This window comes from Strix uralensis, chromosome 18 (assembly GCF_047716275.1).
Source record: "Strix uralensis isolate ZFMK-TIS-50842 chromosome 18, bStrUra1, whole genome shotgun sequence".
Lineage (NCBI taxonomy): Eukaryota > Metazoa > Chordata > Aves > Strigiformes > Strigidae > Strix > Strix uralensis.
The window spans coordinates 15,016,546-15,036,875 of record NC_133989.1 but is presented as its reverse complement, the minus strand read 5'-3'; the positions used below and the strand labels follow the sequence as shown (position 1 = coordinate 15,036,875).

Genomic DNA, 20,330 nt, shown 5'->3' with positions numbered 1-20,330 from the left:
TGCAGCCCCTGTAACCGCTCTTTGTGTTTTTAGGTTTAACCTGCCTGACCCCTCCTGCAAACGGCGTTACCGCAGGGTGGCTGGCAGTTATCTGATCCTGCGCATCGCCAGGATCTGCTCTGCCACAGACCACAGAGCCAGGCTGGGACCTCTATTTCCAGGTGAGAAGACAGTGATGAAGCAAGTTGAGGCGGCGTACAGAGACCGGTGGGATTACAGCTGTGAGGAAAGGAGGATGCTAAATTCCTGGGAACATAAAAATCATCACCTAGGGCTGCTCTGTTAAATTCTGCCTTAGGTCCTCAGTATTCAAAGGCTTCGCTGTTTCTCCAACCCTTTTGTTACTGATCTGCAGGCAGGCATGGCCTTCCTCCAGCATGCTCCTCCTCGCCTGCCCAAGCCATGAGATTTCACAGGGCAGAAGACAAACCCACTGACTCTGACAAAGACCCTTTGGTGTAACTGAGAAGTAAAAAGCAAGAATAAACTTCACCACAGGCTGTATCTCTCATCTCTCTTGGAAAGAAGCAATCAAGTCATCTGCAATCAGCAGATTCAGGCTCCTTGGCCCTTAACAGTGTGCCAAACAACCTCATTTGAAAAATTAATTTCTGTCACTTTGCTAATGATCTTTTTCTGCGTGAGCAAAAGGAGAGCCATTAAAAACCCCTCAGCGCATAAAGCTGGGGACAACGTGTCTGGCGGGATAACCCAGTGATTAGTGCTATTGCCAGCATCATGCAATACATCAGTGTGTGTCCTGAAAGAGGCTGGATTGTAAATCTCCGAAATCCATTGCCAGTGTGAAACTGTGAGATATCCCAGACACCACTGTGGACAGCAAAGCAATGCAGAACCAGCCAGGGAGACGCTCAGCGCAGGGAAAAAGGAGCGAGGAGGGCTTGGAAAATATGTACATGCCACGTGTGGGGGTCAGATAACTCTGTGCCCAACAAAGTAAAGCAGCTTTGCTCCAGAATGATGCTTTTAAAAGGATATTAAATGGCTTAAATATCAGCTAAGGGAGAAAAAAAAAAGTCTCTGCTCTTTCTAGACTGTGAGAAAAAGGTGTACATCCACTCCATCCGCAGAGTCACCTCTGTGCAACACCCTGCTACAAGTGAGTGCGAGGCTGGGCAGGGCCAGGATCTACTGCGGCTTAATAGCAAAGATTATAAAGCGAAGATGGAGAAAAGAGAAGCTGGATGGACAGCAAGGAATTTCCAAGGCTGGGAAATTAAAAAAAAGGAAAACTTTCTAATCTCCACTGCAGAAACGCTGTCTGCGAAGTGAGATACAGCAGAGGGGGAATTAACTTCTCCAAAAGATACAGTGAAAAGCCTGGCTCTTGGCTTGTTTGAAGCTGACCTGATAAAAGACTTCAATTTCTTAAGGAGTCTATGGCAGAAATCAAGGCTGCACCTGCAAGGAGAAGGACTCAAGGCAGCACTAGGAGTAAGGTAGGAGCAGGCGGGGTGGGAGGAGATGACAGACCCCGTTATACTTCCTGCATATGTAGCAGAACAGGAGGAAAGCCCCAGTCGCCCCTTCCTTACAGCCCTGCAGCATGGCTAACACTCGCCGTGCTGGCGAGCAGCCCTGGCTGACGGCTGAGACATCCCCGGTGACTTCTGTAAGCAGAACCTTTCCTCCTGGCTAGAGCTGGTCCCAGGGAAAAGCACATTGCTGGGGTCTTACGTGCAGTCGGGGTGAAGGACACTGGCCGGGGTCCGCCAGGGTTCACGGGGGGCAGCGGCGGCATGTTGGGAGGAGAGGACCTGGACTGTATCTTCACTTCCACGGGCGATCCGGGCATCACTGGCACCCTCTTCTCACCAGCAACTGTGTGAAGAGAAGGTGGTAACGCTTAGTGACAGTCACGGACAAGCACTTCCCCACCCAGCACGTGAAGTACAGTTGCAAGGGCAAAGATGAGAAGGGGTGGGGGAGAAAAATCACACGAGGCTCCCACACGGCTCTGCACAGCCCCGGGTGGGCGGGCACCCGGGGGGCAGCGGGTGTCCCGAGGTGCTGCCGGGCAGGCTCAGGATGCCCATGTTCACCATCCCAGTCTCTCAACTGCATCTTTTCACCCCTTGTGCCCAAAGATGCTTCCTCGAAGTATTTCTGCCTGCTTGCTTTGCTTTTCTCCCCTGTAAGATCCCCTTGGCACTGCCCAGGCGTGCCCACATGCACCTCGCTGGGATGCACGGGGCGGCACTGGCGAGGGGTGCCGAGGTTCCACCGCCAGCCCTGCTCCCCAACAAGAAAAAACACACTCCAAAGCAGCCACTTTGGCAAACACCTCTCTGACCAGCTTTGCACGTTTGCTTTTTAAAAAAACCTCACAAATTAAGTGTTCCTACACCTCCTCTCCCTTGCACCGGGGTGTTCCTCGCTGCCCAGCACAGCCTCCCCATGGCTGCACACACCCCACACCCGCGCTGCCGACCCCGAGATGGCTTCTCCGGGGGAACTGCCAGGTTGAAGCCATGCAACAGTCAGCTCGGTTTTCGGGTGGATGCTGGCCCACTGTGTGGAGACCATCACTGCAACGTTGGCAGCAGCTGTGTCAAAAGTGACTGAAATGCTCATGGCATTGTAAAAATGAGCCCGCATCGGCTAGTCACACCCTCCCTCCGGCGTGGAGACTCTAGTGTCTAATACAGCACCAGTTCATGCTACAGCTTCTTTTTCAGCCTCTGAGGGTCCCTCCTGAGGACCCAAGCTCTGGTGGGACGTCCCAGCTCAGTTGAACCACTTGGCCACGCTCCTGGCTCCAGTGTGGCTGAAATCAGCCTCAAAAGGGGAGAAACTGAGCGAAAAGGAGGAAATGTGTGCTTATACAAGCCTATGGGGGGTGTTGGGATTTTTGGGGGGGATTTGGGTTTAGTTTTTTGTTTTTTAGAACCAGACAGCTCAGCAGACAAAACCCAAGCATCTCCAGAAGTGCAGCTCCTGTGGGAGCCCACACAACCCCCCCGGGGGTGCTCCATGCCACGCTGTCAGGGCTTCGGCACCTGCCTGGATACGGAGCTCAGGACCCTGGGCGATGTGACATGTGGCAAATTGTCCCTCTGAGAAGGTGGTGACTGCTCCCTGCTCCTCAAGCCACTGCTCCCTTGCTCAATTAGCTTGCTAACAAGTTGTGACCGCCAGTGCAGGAACACTGATGGGTTCCCAGCACCCATCTGCACCCGGCTTGGGGGTGAGGGAGGTGTAGACACTCATCTTTCACCTCTCTCTGGTGCAAGCAGGCTGGGCTTCGGACCGGTGAATTTTCTCAGGCAGTTGTTGGCTTTTGGCGAGCAGAGAAGTCTGCCGGAGCTTCAGGGGGGCAGCCAAGCGCACCGCTTTGTGCTGGCACACAAGTGAGCATCGCTGCTCGGCGAGGCGGCCCAAGGGGGCTCCCAGTGCACCCCCTTGAACTGGGCACAGCCAAAAAACGACACGAGCACAGAGGCTCTCTACCACCTGGGATCAGTCCTGATGCTGCTTTAAGCCACCGAGGAAAGGTATTAAAGATCATGCTGTAATCTAATCAAATTAGATTACAACCTAATTTGTAATCCACTGTTTTTACAAATATCTATCAACTGTAAGAAATTCAGCTTTCAAGTTCTGGCAAAGCAATTGAATGCTGTACTCCCGCAAAGCTGAGAAGCACAGAATGAATGGTAAAGTTTTGCACTGAAATACAACCACAAAACCTGCTACTTCACAACTCCTGACAACAGAAATGCTGCTTTTGAGGAGAGAAGATGCAAACTGCCACCCAAGCCCTTCGTGTCGCTGACCTGGAACCTGCTCCGTGAACCACCAGCACCTGCTCTGCCACCATGCACCAGGCACGAGCTGGCTCATTTATTTTCCTTGTGACAAGTCATGGTTAACGTCAGCAAGGTAACAAATGAAGTGTATTATTTCTCGCATTTTTCTTTCTGTTTGCTGGACGATTTGTGGAAGGGGGCACAGAGATGAATACATGTTGAAAACCCATGTTTTCCTGCCATTTCAGCACAGCTGGAATAACTGAGGTGGTGGGGCTGGAAATGCTATAAAACCTGTGTCTGTGATACTTCCATGGCAGAGTTTGTGTCTGTCTTTATTTAAACCTGCTTTCAAAACAAAGGAATTTCTAGGCTTTGCTTTCATGAACGAAGTGAGGACCAACCAGATGCTCTATTAATCTTAACATAGAATAACCATATTAATATTGTGAACTACTATTCGCATACATTTGGTCCAACTTCCCTATGATTTAATACTGATGTGCAGACTCTCCCTATCACATCCACACATGAGTATGGTGTTCAGATGAATAACAATACATTGATGTAGGAACAGGACGTCATTCGTGCACACAGGTACCTATTCCAGCAGGTGAGTTTATAATAAAGAGCAGGAGGAGACAAACTCTTGCCTTTCCTCCCACTCAAAATAAATGCAGCAAACTAGTCAAAAGAGCAGGGTTTGTGCATGAAGTTAGGGGCTTTCCTAGCAGGAGAAGTCTGAGTTCACTCACCCAGGCAGGGAAGGGAGGTGTTGCTAAACAACCCAAATTTTTCAATCAAAACAGCACTAATTGTGCCTACCTACCACTTGGTGCCAGCTGCTTGATGGCCATCAGGGGACAGAAACATGTTTGCTCAGAATACGGGAATAATTGCAAAACCGTGAGCTAACACGGGAGAACCATGACCTGTTTGCACGTTGTCCACAGAGATGTGAGATGTGGTTCAGGCTTTCCTCTGCAAGCTCTCTGCCCACCTCTGTGCCTGCCCGGCTGCAGGCATGCCAAGGAGAGCGCTGCATCACTCCCTGCCTGCTGCTAGCCCTTTCCTTCTGCACACCCCAAATACCACTGTGCTGCCACCCGCCCGCCTCCTCGGATCTTCTTCATCTGCTTCCTATGAAACCCTCTTCCCCAGGAGTATATGGCCAACCTGATATTGCCATGCTCTGGAGAGAAACAGAGCGTGAAACCAATCCTTAAGGTTTCTCCTCTTTCCTCCTAAAATGCTCCTAGGGCGCATTAAGAAAGCAGAACTAATTTGGTTAATTTACAGGGGGGGGGGAAAAGTCACATGGAATTTATAATCCCAAAATAAAACCAGCTACTGCTGGGTTACTGCATGAGACACCAAAACCAAAGCCCACGAGAAGCCAACACCTTCTTTTCCGAGCTTACTCCGACAGACAAGAAGCAAACAGGATTGTTAAATTTAAAAGCTTCCTGCTAATGACCTGGGGCATCTATAAACGCAGATAAAAAACATCTTTCTAAAACCCCTCCTTTTTAGCCTAAACACATCCATTTAATGAGAATCATGTGAGCAAACCAGACTGCAAACGAGGACTTGAGTCAGCCTTGCGTTGACCTGGGGCTAAAAATGAGCCAGTGAGATGGTCCCTGGAGAAATGCCGCCTTCCCGGCCTCTTTCTTCTGCACTTCACTGTTCAGAAATATTTACTGGCTCACCAATGGCAACATTTCAGAGCTGTCTCCAGATGCACTGAGAGGATGCTGAGATGCTCCTCAAAATGCCTGCGAGTCCCTCCAGCATATCAGTCATCTGATATCACGCTGGAGTCAAACACTGTAATAGATTTTTGGATGATGCTCTAAGAATAATTCTTGTCAATGACTGAACTCCAATTGTCAGAGCATGACATCTACCTAAACTGGAAACATTGGTTTGTTTTCCTTCAAAAACTCCTCCTTCCGAACCCTAGCTGGACTTAGAAACATTTACAAATGCGTGGTTATTTTTCAAGCAGTGTCTGCAGGACACAGACTGAACATGTTTATGGCACAACACTTTTGCTGTCAAGCTGCCAAATGTCAAAACTTTGCAGTGACACTTGCTCAACTTTGCACCCAGGACCTGCAAAGGTTAACCAGGGAAAGAGGCGTCAGCGACGTGGCCACCCAGTCGGGTGGGAGAGCTGCCTTCCTGGCCTTGAATGTGCTGGAGTTTCACATGGGAAGACGATTCACTGGGAGTAGAATGAAACCCGATCACAGAGATGCTGTTTTAGTCTTGGCTTGGTGCAAGAATTTCATCTTCTCCAAAAGCTGACAAAGCCTGACGACCAGATTTCACAGCGATTGGAGTTACAGATTTCAGATGCTGCAAAGCTGCTGTCTGGGTGAGGACAGCTGTAGGCACATATCAGTTTATGCTGCGTGCCCTATATATTCGCGTGTCCCATTTAAGGAGCCCAGGTGTGCAAGAGGCTAGAAAGCCCCAGAGCTCTGAATACACCTGAAACCCTTCATCCCTAGTGACATGCTGAAAAGCCCCAGTTCTACATGACTCTCGCGTTGACTGTCGGTATGTGCTGTATTTCCTTTGCTGCTCCAGTTCTCATCCTAGCGTAACAAATTGAAAAGGAGCATATGTCAAGATTAAGTGCAGCTGATGATTCTCCTTTCTGGGGAGGAGAAAGAGCTAAGTGTGGCAACAGGACAGCACGCCAGGAGAAAACCTGGGGTCTTGACTGGTCCTCAGAGAATTCCCACTCCTGCGCTGCCAGGGGACCAAGACTCCAGCTCTCCAACACAACAGCACATTTTAGAAGGGGCAGTTTCAACACCCAGTTGAGACGCATTTCATCATACTTACTTTCTTTAAAGAAGTCTTTCACCTATGGTGTTTAGTACAGAGAGTGTTGCTGTGATAGGTAACCTCTGAAGAATGGCTAGCATTTACTTGCGTCGTAAACTGTATAAAGAAGCTGCTTTATTAATCTCTCTTCATGCCTCTGGGTTTGAGAAAAGGGAAAAGGCAGAAGAAAAAAAAATAGCCACAAGTTAGGGAGTATCTCAAGTACCCTGGAATTTAAATTAACCCTTAAATGCCTTTGGCAATTAGAGAATAAACTAGGTGATGAAAAAGAAATAAAAACACTGCATGAAGAAAACTGGATGTTACTTTCCCCCAAAAAGCAAGATAAGGAACTGGAGAAGAGAGCCAGGAATTACCCTGGGGGGCAGACAGACATAACTGGTCTCCTCCTCATCCGCTTCCCAAAGTTCAAAACATAGTTCCAACAGCCATCGGAATAGTATCAGGATGGGAGATTTATATTTATTAACAAAAAGCAGATTGTGAACCTTTCTCACATCCTTCTGGGGCTACGACTCCTGGGTTGCGACTCCCATATACATGGTTGCATTTTGAAGAGGTGATGGGCAGTTATGAAGTGCCTGACGCTGGTGGTGCTGCACTTTGATCTAGCTGTGAGTGCGGACCGTGAGCTTGCTGAGAGCAAGGGAGGAGAGAAAGAGCCCCTGTTATGGTGCAGAAAACATGGATGCTTTATAGGAATTCACACTGTAGCGTCTGCATGGGCACAATTTAACACCATCCATCAACCTCTGTGAGTGAGCACATGGAGTATGCGCAGGCTCTTAAACCTTCTTATCAGCTCAAGACAGTAAACACTTTCCTCCTCCCTCATGGGAAATGGATTTAAAGTCTGTGGCTGGATGTTTGGAGGGCACGTACAGCATGAACATTGGTATCTTCAAGCCATTCTTGACACAGGTGCAGGATTCCCCTTGGTTTGCTGTCGCGAGAGTTAAGGAGGGACCTGCCTGGCCTAGAAGCGATTTTGTAACTCCCATTTATAAATAAGCTGCACAGAGTTGGAACTGCTTCTCACAAACCTGTTTGCCAGACTTGAGCACTCCAGCTTTCTGTAGAAGTCAAAACATGAAACATATTGGAATAAATAAGAGAAAAACACATTACATGTGAGACAGCACTGCAAAACTGGCAGGGATGCACAGGTAAGGGTTTGCTTTTGCAGTCTGCAGGACAGAGAGAGCAGACTCAAAATCAGACCTTGCCCACAAGGCTTTGATCCCTAAGTGGTTAGATTGAAAGTCTTTAAATTAACAATGTTTTGGTTTTAGTTCATGTCTTTTGAACAAAAGACTGTTTACAAGGGCTTGCCCAGTCGTTCAGTCTCAGGAGTGAAAGCACGTAACGGTTTCATACAGAAAGAAGAGGCTTAATCAGAGCAGATGTTTTCGACTTTCATCTACAACAGGCAGAATATGCTCATAACCTAAAAAGCCTCAAGAAGAGCCCCAAATTCATACCTGCCTCTTGAGAGCAAGGGACTGGAGAATCATCCCAGTAGCAGCAGCTGAGGTTAAGTCTGCCAGGAGAAAGTCTTTGGTAGCCCAGGAGCCAGGTCCAAGCTTGTTCTGGAGCCAACAGACAGACACCTCCAAAGGCAATTCAGCCCATCCCAAAACATTCACCAAAGCAAGGAAAATAAGCCACACTTCAGACACACCTCTCTTTCCACTGGCCCTACCACTTCAGATGACCACTCGGACTAGAGGCATGAATTATAGATTGCCTACAAGTCAGCAAAACGAACCCTTCCTAGAAATAGTCCTTTGAACCAGAGGCTTGTTTCCCCACACTTTACATGGGTAAGAATCTCTGGTTTAGGACAAAGCAACACAAACCTTGTCTAAATAGATAAAGAGACCATTTGAAAGAGGGAAACAAAGGAAGGACACACCTCGGTGCCCTCTCCAGTGGCTGGCAGGACCCTGCCTACAGCCTAGGAGAGCTGGTTTTAGATAACTAGCTCAATATATCGTCCTGGAGAAAAAAACAGGGAAATGGCCCAAACCCATCCATTCCAGCCCAAACATGTCTACGATGAAAAGGACACACTGCAGTTGGTTGCGTCGCAGGGTTCCCTGTTGATAGTCTGAATGCAAACGAGAGGCAGCATCACTGTAACCTGACCTGATAATGTAAATAGGGTGAAATGAAATATGGTTCGCCACCTCCCCAGCTTTGGCGAATGTTTATTTTGAATAACATGCTTATCTGCTCCAACTGCTCACCATCTGTTTTCAGTCTCCACCAAGCTAATATTTTTCACATTTAGGAACTGAGAAATGGGAAGAATTACATTTAAATTTTATTAACATCTTTCCTCCGCTCTAAGGTTGCCTTTCCCTCCCCTTGACGGCTCTAAGCCATCTGTAGAGCACCTTTGCAGTTCTCCAAGGCATGCAGATGAGAGGTTATCTACATGCAAAACAAGAGTATCATTACTCAGACTTCCAGAAGACGCTGTTTACTGCTACTCCACTGCAATCCTTCCATCACCTGCTTCCAGACAGCTTCCCCCAAGCTCAAACTGAAACCACATCATCGAGGAAAGAGCCAATATTTTATGTTTTTGATGCAGTGATGCTGCAAAAAGTGATGGAGGGGGAAGACTGAAGATAAGCATTGGAAACAAGGCAGCCGATACAGCAGCCTTAAGAAAAAAAGGACGATTGGGCTAGTCCCAATTTGGTGAGGGAGACATTAAGAGGTTTGCAGTCAAGATTACATTTCTGTACAAATATTGACATTTATTTGCGCATAGGGTGGTTTCCAGAGGTCTCCCTTTGCTTGAATCAATAAATGATAACTTACTGGGAGACAGAACTGGGAGACACGAGTGTGTCACATAAACGGGTCAGCAGCAAATGTTGGTCAACTGAGGTCCTTCTCCATCCTCCTCCCTCCATGCCAAAGCACGGAGTTGGCTAAGATAATACTATAGCATCTGTTGCAGTGGGTAACTTATGTTACAGTACGGATACTTCCTCCACTAAATGCAGTCAGCCTATTTTTACCCTGTTTAGCTTGGTTTTATAGCACATCTAGGCTCCTGAGCTGTAAGATGCTGTGGGAGTGGAGAGGACTCGGCACCTCACAGGAGAGCCTTGCATCACACAGGAGGGAGCTGCTGAGCCTGGGATAGGCATTTTATAAATCAAAAATAAACGCGTGTATCTCCATTGCCATCTATTCCTCTCCCACACACAGCTGTTTCACTTTAAATCTCAATTCAATGTGAAACTCAGATAGAAGAACTTGAAAGAGCAAAGTATGTTATCGCTCGCAACCAGTCCAGAAAGCAGTTAATAAGGGAAATAAGATTAATAATTTATTTCTGAAGGCAGACTGCAGATCTTTATCAGTCTTGCCCTTCAGTGATTTTATAAAAACCTATTAATGTGCCTGGCTCTACAAACTCATCGGTAGCACAGGTTGGACTTCACAGCAGTTCTCTTTTGCTGTGTTCCCACCCAGACAAGACGGTTGCAGCTCTGACTCTGCCCTCGCCTTGGCCATGCCAGACCCATCAGCACAAACCCACCTCCACGTCATCTCTGCCTCCTTAGCTCTGGTTTCCTCTGGGTCCACGGCCTCATACCAGGGCCAGCAGCGCAAACCCACGGCTGCAGGATCCATCCCACAAAACAATCGCATCTGATAGCTTCCAGAGTGGGGTATGCAGCAAGCCTCCCAAATTCTGGTCATCTGACTTCTACAAGAGCAAAACCAATTTGGTGTGGTAGCCCCCCCTCTCCTCCTCTCTCTTCCATGAAGGAGCGAGGGAATAGTTACTCAGACCATGAAAGCTGCCCTAAAAACCATTCACACATGGTGCAGCAGCCACCTGGGAGCTGTTGCTGCTCTTACCAACACACCATAGCAATGCCCTTCCCACACAAGAAGTTTCGGGGACCCAAATTCATCTCTTGATGTCCCTGCCAAGAGCTTTTGCTCATCGGCTGTCTCAAAGGGATGCAGCGAGCACTGCTGGGGAGCCCGCGTGCCCCTGGGCAGGGAACCCACCCCACCCTCGCCAGCCGCTTGCTCTGCCCCCATCAGAGACAGCCACCCCGAAGGGAGGGATATGCTCCTGGAATATACCCCAGCAGAATACAATCCTGGAAACCAAAGCCCACAAAGCAGCCAGCATTACAGTTTTAGGATGGGAAGTGCTCTGGGGATCGGGGAGAGAGCTCCTCCCTCCCCAAAACCACCCCTCTGGTTGCTCAGACCTCTTTGGCTGGGTTATAACCTGGACATGGGCAGGGGCTGGGCAGGGCAGCTGTGTTCAAGCAAAGCCAGAGATGCTCACTAATTCATGTGATCAGTTACTGCTAAAGTATTTTGGTAATTTTTCATTCGTCCATTGTTCCACTTAAAGTTACAGAATCAAGACTTATTTTTGTTTTAAATCATCCACTCCCATTACAATATTAAGAAATATTTACTCCTCTGCACTATTTACTTATTAGGCTAAAGCACTCTGAATGAAAAATGAAAGCAGTTACAGATATCAAACAGGCAATTATCACAATCATGGAAAAATTAGTTCTTAAAAGTCTCAGCCTGCTGCACTGCTCTCCAAATCCTCTGACTCCGAGTGAAACAACGGTGGCGGGAGCAAACTTTCCAGATGGGAACATCTGTCTCTCATTTGCCGCAGGGAAGAAAACACCAGGAAGATTAACGGCTCTCAAGGCCGGTGGAGCCCAGACACAACACGTACAAAAGGGATGCCATTTAGAAAGAGACTTGAAGCAACAGCTTGGTATCAAAGATTTCATTCTTTTTTTTAATTATTATTTTGTGGGGCTTCTACATACAGAGAAATGTTATGTCAGGATAAAAAAGAGCTTGAGTTTCACTTATAGTAAATGCTATGTACAGTGAAAGCAAGAACTGAGTTAACCATGCTTACATGAATGACACACGGCACTTCTACCAACTCAGCTACTTTTTAGAGATGAAAAGTCATTACAAGGGTTGGCTTTAGGGAGTTACCCCCAAAAGGTCAGAAATAGCTCCCTGCCCAAAGCAGCAAGGCCATGGATGGGGTGATGTGCCCCTCTGGGGTCCAGTGACTGAACATCAAGTTTACTCCAGAGAGTAAAAAGCAATCCAACACATGGGAAACTCACAGCTGAAGGACATGCTAACCCAGCCTCCCACTGCAACGCTAGCACTGAAAATCCATTCCTCTTAGTTTTCTTTAAACTCTGCCACAGCTTAGGGACTGCATTTATGAAGGCAGGCAGGCGTTTCAGACAGGCTCCATCTCCTCCAGCCACCCGTGCACATGTGATGCTGCCCAAATGGAAGTGTCAGACCCTGATGCTCGCTTCTGCCACGGTTCAGCAGCACAGCGAACGTGCAAGACACACAAGCCATCCTCTGCACTTCGACACCAGAGCCACCAGCTCTGCCTCCACTACACACCCAGCACTGGCGTATCACAGCTTTCCTCCCTGTCTTTGACGTTCCTCAGCAGCACTTTTTGACTGTAGAGGTACCCATTATAGCAACTCATAAACTCTTCTTAATTCTAATTCTTGATGTCTATTCAATACCCGCCAGTTTTAGCTGGCATAAGCCCTCTCTGGAAGAGCATCAGCCTGTTGTGCAGGGTAACATGCTGTTAATTGTGAATTAGGACCCAAGTGTTGAAAAAAGAAAACTTCAGAATGGATGCAACTGCCTTTAAAACTTTAGAATTTTGCAAGCACTGGTGTTAAACCAAAGTTGTGCTAAACTCTGCTGAAAATAATTTGTTACCAAAAATCCCACAGGTTATATAGAACAACTGAGCACTGTAATTTTGGTAGTGGAAATTTTTTTTCTTCTTGCTTAGGCTAAACACCATAAGAGTAAATAAAGCTACAACTTTTGTACCTGTAGAATTCTGGGTGACCCAAAGGGGGGAAAACCACAGTGAAACAAGCTCTAACTTTTGAAAGTGTTTTCCACCTTAACAGAGGCTTTGAGACAGTCTTTAAGATATGATTCTATCTAGCACTCATAAATCCGTTTAAAACTTGGATTGCTGGCCATTTAACAAGCAGCTCCACCCTTCTCCTGCTCTCCAGATGAAACACATACGCACTAGGCTCCATTTTGTTACCTTCCTCTCCAACCCAGCAGTATCAGAAAAGCGGCAGTAGAGCCCAGGGAGCAGTGTTTAATTGGCAGCCTCTTATTACTAATTAGCTCCGAGGGGCTCTCCACAGCTTGTAATGGTCAATAGAAATGCATCCACTGAATTAAATGGGCTTCGGAGCAGCAGAGATGCTGGAGCAGACTCCCAGGAATGACCCCGCTGCAGTCGGGGGGACCCAGGCCACCACTGCAGCTCCCCATGGAGGTGCCAGCACGGGGCCACCGCAGCCCTCGCTGGGCCTCTCCGGTTGCAGGTACGGGTCTGGAGGAGCCTCGGGGAGGCTACAGGGTTGTCTCACCCAGGGGAAGCGTTCCCAGAGGGAATGCTTTGGGCTGCTATGCAGCTTCCCTGCAGCGCGCCCTGTACAAGAGCCTCTCGCGTGGATAATGCAATTAGAGGTGTCCGAGCAGGCACAACATCAGCAGTGCTCGCTGCTTAAAATCCATCAGCAAGTCTTTGGCAGAAGAGATTTAAGCCACAAATTAATCTCACCACCACTCAACAAACTCCATTTGAGAGTCTGGGACCCTATCTCTCCTCGGCTGCCCTACTCTATTCTTTAACAAAACAGTTCAGAAAAGGGGAGTCTGCAAAAAGCATTTCAGCACAGCAGTGCCATGATTTCGCAGCGCCGTTCTGCTCACCGCCGGCTGAGCCGAAGAGCTGCCGGTGCTGTACCCACAGCAAGGCCACAGCTACGACACTGCAGCAGCGCTCACCGGTGATGCAGCCCCCTTCTCCCTGCTGGGCTGCTGCAAAAAGCCCAGGTGAATGCTGCGGGTCCAGCATTCCTGTGGCTTCCCCAGGGGAGCCACATTTCCAACCTAAGTCCCTTCCAGGGGGAGTTTTGCTGGGTCCTGCAGCTTCCACGCTGTGAGTCTGGTTCATTCCTGGAAGCGGGGGGGGGGGGAAGTGGTGGTTTATTCTGAGACACCAGGCTAGCGACCCTTCTTTTACACCACCTGGTGTTTTATATCCCAGCTCTTCGTTTCAGTAGGAAAAATAAAGTTGTGGAAGAGGAGGTAATTTTCTAGTCAATTCTGTAAGAAATTTAGCAGATGTCGAGAAGGATGCTGTTTCTGGGTCAGTGCAGCAAGCCCTGCTTCTTAAAGGCTTCCCACCAGCGGTCCCTCTCTGCTCACTGCAGGATGAAGCCCTGCGGGTTTGGGAGCAGTCATTTAGGGAGTTTCCTCTGAGAAAAGCATCACATCAAGCAGAAGCCTTTTCACTTCCCGGTGCATTTTTAACCCCTGACTCCAAGCAGTTAAGGGATGGTGCGAAGCCCCGGGCCACAGGACCAGGGGAGCTCGGACCCATCACCACGGCTCCTGGGCCTTCGAGTCCTGCCCACTGCTGCGCCTCTGCTCCCTGTTAGCTCCTGGGAACCAGTTTGGTCACACGCAGCACCAGTTCCTGCCAGGATGTGTACAGGTTGTTTTGTTTGTACAGACACTCCCGTGGATCGCTAAGAGGATCTTTCGGACCAATAGGTCTCAGGTATAACAAAATAATCCCTGTGCCCCAGACATGAGGCTCCTGGATGCAGACTGTCAGTTCACACCCATCTGCTCTCCAGCATGCTGGGGAGGAAACTCCCAAGTAGCTCATAACCACGAAGCTTTAGGGATCAAAACTGTAGGTTTTCTGCTGCCCTTCAGAGCAGAGCCCACGTGAACCAGGAGGGGCATCAAGAAACACCATGAGCAACTCCAGGAGTGGACAGAGCTGGCGTGGGCTCTGCTGCCCAGGCAGCCCCAGCAGCACCCCGCAGGGCAGTGGGAAGAGCACCCATGAATGACGAACCACGCGTGGTCTGGGCTGGCAGAAAGGTTTACTGGAGTTTTGTGTCACCAGATAACTCAGAAATGCTTCAACCACAGCAGCAAGAAGAAAACACAAACCTCCTTTGGAAGACAGCCCTTGCCTATATAAGCTTGTCTTTTTACCCGAGCATCCCTGAGATTAGATTGCACCTTCACAGGGATCCTGCCTCACTGGGTACAACAAACACAAGCATCGTCCATGACTTGGAAAAGTTCTCAGTCCTGCACTACTCAGCCTGACTGAAGAGGCAGGTATAGACACTCCTCACAGAAACATAGAGCCTACATAGGGCAGAGCCATCCTGGAGCACCTCAGAAATTCATACAACACAAGGTAAAAGGGGAACAGCCTGAAAAATCATTAGAGGAGGAAACAGTCTCATTTAAAGTAAGATGGATTCAAACCCACCACAAATTCCTCTTAAAATCATCCAGTAATTGAAGATTTAAGAACTTTACAGCTGGTTACTAAAGACATACAGGAGGAGGTTTAAGTCAGAAGCTTTAAAACACCAATTTAAGAATACATCCCTCTCTCAGTCCTCCACCTTCCAAGCCCTGCTGCTTGATGATTTGGTTCCCACCACTATAAATCAACCTAAAACACCACCACTGACCTCAAAAAACAGCCAGTACTGAGCAAATCTGGATTTCTTATAGCACCATAACTGCCATTGAGCATGTGGGGATCTGAAGCTAATGAGAACTGGTACAGCAGATCTGGCGCCTAAGAGGTGAGGGTATCTGGTGAGTAGAAAATAAACCAATACAGGAATTGAAATAATAAAGTCTATGCATACAAGACAGACCCAAAATACCAGCGCCGGCAGCCCAAGCACCCCTACCAGTAACTGGTAAATAATGCCACTTAAAAAAAGGCAAGTAAAGGAGTGAAAAGATCAAGGCAGAACACATTTAATCTATAACAATCAATTAGACCGCAGAGAGGCACAAATAATACCAAGGACACCCAAAGCTATTACCAAAAGCCCAAATTAAACTAGAAAACCCCAAAGCTGTTAAGCACAGAACAGGTACAATTCCTGACCATCTGGAGAAGGAAGCAGTCCAGAAGCTCAGTCAGAAGGGCTAGTTTAGATGAAAACAATAGTCATTTTCGCAAAAACAAAACAAAAAAATCCAACCCAAAACAAACCACGATCCAAGTTCTACCACAAACCCAAAATGAAGCAATCAAGGAAGGATACAGAAAAACAATCCCCCTTGGATCCCTGAAGTCATACTGTTTGCTCTCTTTTCCAAATACAAAGCAGAGTCCAACAGGGAGTCTCCCTTCTCTGGATGGAGGCTGAAGAGCAGGAGCTCACCCACCACCAGCCAGCTCCAGGGCTAAAGTTCCATCAAACTTTATCCTAAACTGAGCAAGTTGTCCCAGAAATCAAGGAGGAACTTAGAAAAGACCTGGGAAGTCTTTTTCATCCCTGTTATTTACAACTTTCTACAAGTGCTGAAGTCCAAACTGAGGACCACAAGCATCCCTCACCCCACAGTCCACTGTGGCTTTACTACTGCAGCCCTTGCACCGATGCTGGCAGTGCTGCACGCACTAACACCCACCCATCTTGCTACCCCATCAATGTACCTAAGGTAGCCAAGATTTGCTAATCACGCCATAACTCACGCTGGCTCTCTTTAGAGAATGCGCTTCATCCACTTGGGCGCTAAGTACATTAACTGCTGCCCAGCTAATATTCATTCCCGATCAATGACACACGTAGGAGCCCTGCCAAGATGACAATTCTGCCTCTTAAAAACACTCCTCACGTCACTACACAAATTGCTCTTCCCCTTTGCTCCAAACCTGATCAGCATGTGGAAAGTTCTCCACTGTCCCACGGAGCTGAAGCACAGGAGCAATGCATTTAGAGATGGGTTTCAGAGGTGTTTAGGAGCCTATTGATGTAGATGGGCACCTACACACCCTTAGCAGCAGGGCCCCTGGTGTGGTGCTGGGGCAGCATCTCCTGCAGAGCCCAGGCATGGAGAGATGGGGGTGAACAGAAGAGCCATTAAAGCTCACTACTTCTTGGTCTCTTCAGGGAATGACCCCAGCAGAGATAGATGCAGAGCAGTAACTGTCTCTGCTGTGCCTCGCTCCTCTCTCTTATTGGCAGCAGAGGTGGAGATTTTCCATGGATAACCTCTGGAGATTCAGTGATGCACAGGGACCACAGAGTGAAGGTGCTGGCTCAGCTGCTGATGCACTTGCTTTCAAAGCATCATGCCGCAACACAGCACAAAACCCACTTTCCAACTTGTCATTCTTAGGGTTGTCCTCATCTAGTTACTAGTAACCTGCATTAGCCTGTTCACCATCAACTGGAGCACAAGGGAAAGACAAAGACTGTATTAACCAAGAAGTGCAACCACCAAAATTGCAACACCAGGAAACAGAGAGCCCACTTTGCAAACAAAAAAACCCAAGTTTGTTTTAAACTGCTATTTTCCTCCCCTGGTCACAGCAAAGCCTGTGACACAGTGCCTATAAATTTCCCCTAATGATGCAGCAGCGAGGCAGAGACCCATCTGTGCTTCAGCACAGGTGAGACTTTTCACTATCATGTAAGCACAGGCTGCCTTTCAATTACACTCACCAGCCCATTAGGCAAATTAGATTTGCATACGAGAGGATAACTAGAAAGTCAAGAAATAGGCCCTGAAGTAAAATATGTTTTATAACCTACACATCCCTGGGAAGATGTGGACAGTAAGTTTGCTATTCAATCCATGGCTGCATCTGATGGTCATGTTCTCCAGGTTTCTGCTCTCAGCACTGGTGTATTTTTAAGGATGGTCTCTCCACCACGCAGAACTGAAGCCAAAGACATCTGCTTACCCTGCATCCCCACCTCCCTAAAGGTATTCCCATTTCTGTGGGGTTTTGCATCATTTGCAGGTTCTGCCTTGCAGTATGCTTGATTACTGGTCCCACGGAATTTAAATTGATTCCGCCTGGATTTCAATAAATATACCATTAAACTACAGAATTATTTCCAGCACCTGAAGAAGGTGCACTGGCACATGGTGCCCAGCGGTATGGGATTGCACTGGTGTCCCATGTCACCAAGGACATTCGTGTGGACTAAATGGTTCTGCTCAGGTGATCCTGAAGAATTACTCTGCCTGCACGTACTTTTTTTTTCCTGGTGAGTGTATGCAAAACAGAGACAACCTAGCTCATCTCCCAGAATCCAGATGGCACTTGCAAACCTTGTCTGTGTATCAAATGTTGTTTTTTAGATCAAGTGTCCCTGGTTGACAACACAGAACTTCACGATGCTATCTTTAGAGAGGCTTCTCTGCAAAGAAACACCCTTTGAGCATACGTTACAGGGAATATGCTAATATGGCAGGGTGCTTTCAGCGGACGCAAATGTATCTGTTTCTGGGAGCTCAGATACCCCAGAACAAGCTGAGCCTGGCTGAAGATGAAAGGGTCATCCATCTCCCCTTTTAACACCAAGCCCCTACAGAAAACACATGTCAACAAGTTAAGACTGCAGAGAAAGGTTAATGTACACCACTGGAGAGATGCAGGATGAGCTCACAGCAAAGTCCACTCGCACACAAGAATTATGGTTACCAAAACACCCTACGAAATGAGTTAGAGTAGCTGAAAACAGACAGCAAAATCAAAGGAAAAGTCTCAGTTTCTCCTACAGGTTTAGAGACTTTTACCCTACTTTCCTGTTCATCTAAATGCAAGGGTCTGATAATAAACCAATGGTTTTCTTCCTCAAGGTCTTCATTTCCTCCTCCAGATTTCATGTAAAGATAAAAGCAGCACATGCAAAGTAACTTTTTTTTTTTTTAAGACAGGCCATTAATAAAGAACAAAACTCTACAAAACTTTCAGTTTCACATATTCCTGAGATGGTAATGTTACCCTCAACAAAAAAATTAGTAGTAGTTGTTAAAAATAACACCATCACCCGCTGAGTTGTTTTCTATGCTCCTCAGCTCCAAACCCAAGAATCATTACCTGCCTATGAAGAAGCACGAAAATTCCCTGACCTGCACGCAGTCCCACTAAGCAGCAAAATGGCATTACAAAAGCTAGAAGACAAAGAAGGCTGCAGAAACAGAAAAGGTTAAGATCCAGCTCATCCCCAGGATCAGAAGGTGACACCAACAGCAGCGAGGTGGCTGAAATAACCCCTCACACCCGCTGCTGAAAAGAACATTTCAGAACAGTGACATCAGGTAAAGCAGCTTCTTTTGAAAAAAGAAAGTGATCCAGGAGGTAGCTCCTTCCATATTGCAGGCGCTCACAGTAAACACCATATGGTCTGTTAATTTAATTAGGGAGAAGAAACCCCCTAAGTTTGAGATTTGACTTTGAAGGGTTTAAAACAAGTATGAGGAAAATCGCTCAAGATACTCTATTAGGTCGTCTTGCTAGCTTCATCCATCCTTCTGACCTGATTTAGCGGGTGGCTCTCCCCACCCTGCACAGCACCTCTAAGGGGCTGATAATTTTTTTTAGAAGTCCACTACCAGATGTGCACAATCCACACCATTGCACCTGCACAACTGCTTCCCAGGAAGATCTGGGTGGTCCACGCAGGGCAGCCAAGCCAGCACAGGTCCGTATCAGAAAGGAGGTACATGCAGTTGATAACCCCAGTACTTCAGCTTAAACCCATCTTCTTGGATACCAACCAGAATTTTTATTTTAAATCCTTCTCACAAACTACATTGGCGGGTCCCACCCATCACGGCAGGATGGACCTCAAGGTGGAGGTCAACCTGACAAATGCCAAAGAACCAATGCTGAGACACAAAGTCTCAGGACAAGGCCATTCCCCATCTGTAAGTAAATTTACATTTGTAATCTTGAGGTCAACCAGCCAAGCCCCAGCCACTCCCAAAGACCTCTCTATCTGAGCAAAGACTCACTGCAGCATCTACGTCCAGACCAGCAAGAGGGACTCTTTACCCAAAGGGGCTGTGTTATCTGAATAAAGTCATTCTTCATTTTGATCACATCTTCCAGGTCTTGCTCTGAGGAGAGAGGGGCACATCTAGGATCTTTTATAGCTAAAGGTTTGCATACATATATCTGTACTGCAACAGGAGACCGCAGCACCACTGTCACGCTGGAGCACCCTGTCAGGTCTCAGCATGAGCTGCCCAGTGCATCACCAGCAAGGAACAAGACAGATCCTATGGAAGTGGCTGCTGGGGCACCACCAAGAATGCAAAGACACAAGACTTACTGATTATCTATGAAATAGCTGGGACTTATGGGGCTTTAATGGGCTTTCATCTTCAAGCAGCCTGGCCAGGCCCAACCAGTAGCGTGCAACACCTTGGTCATGGTGCTTCGAGGACCATCATCCCCCAGCAAGCTGCTCTCTCAGGAGCCACCAGCACAACCCTCATCAGCTGCAGTGCTGCAGCATAAGCAAAGACCTTTTGGGAGGCCCAGTGTGTTGTGAGAGAAGCCCAACGTTTCTCAATAGAGGTATATACTCCCACCAATCGACCTCCGGACATGGACAGGGCTTTGACACCAAAGTTGTTGGGACAGAGCACAGAGGAAAGCTATACCTGATGTCTCCAGTGTGGAGACAAGCTGCCACTTTCCTCCATTCCTGCCTGGCACAAAGTAGGTCAGGGCTGCGTGGGCTGGTCCCCTCGTCACAGGACACGACCCACCGGTGCTCCTCAATGGAG

At 47.8% G+C, this 20,330-nt stretch overlaps 1 protein-coding gene across 2 annotated transcripts in view; it reads right to left on the bottom strand.

Moving 5' to 3' along the window:
* The window catches only part of CBFA2T2 (CBFA2/RUNX1 partner transcriptional co-repressor 2), a 64,269-nt gene that overhangs the window by 15,680 nt on the left and 28,259 nt on the right, over positions 1 to 20,330 (bottom strand). For both annotated transcript variants that reach the window (XM_074887959.1, XM_074887960.1), the window contains exon 2: positions 1,699 to 1,842. In XM_074887959.1, the coding sequence (XP_074744060.1) occupies positions 1,699 to 1,842 (144 nt within the window). The remainder of the gene's footprint in view (positions 1 to 1,698; positions 1,843 to 20,330) is intronic.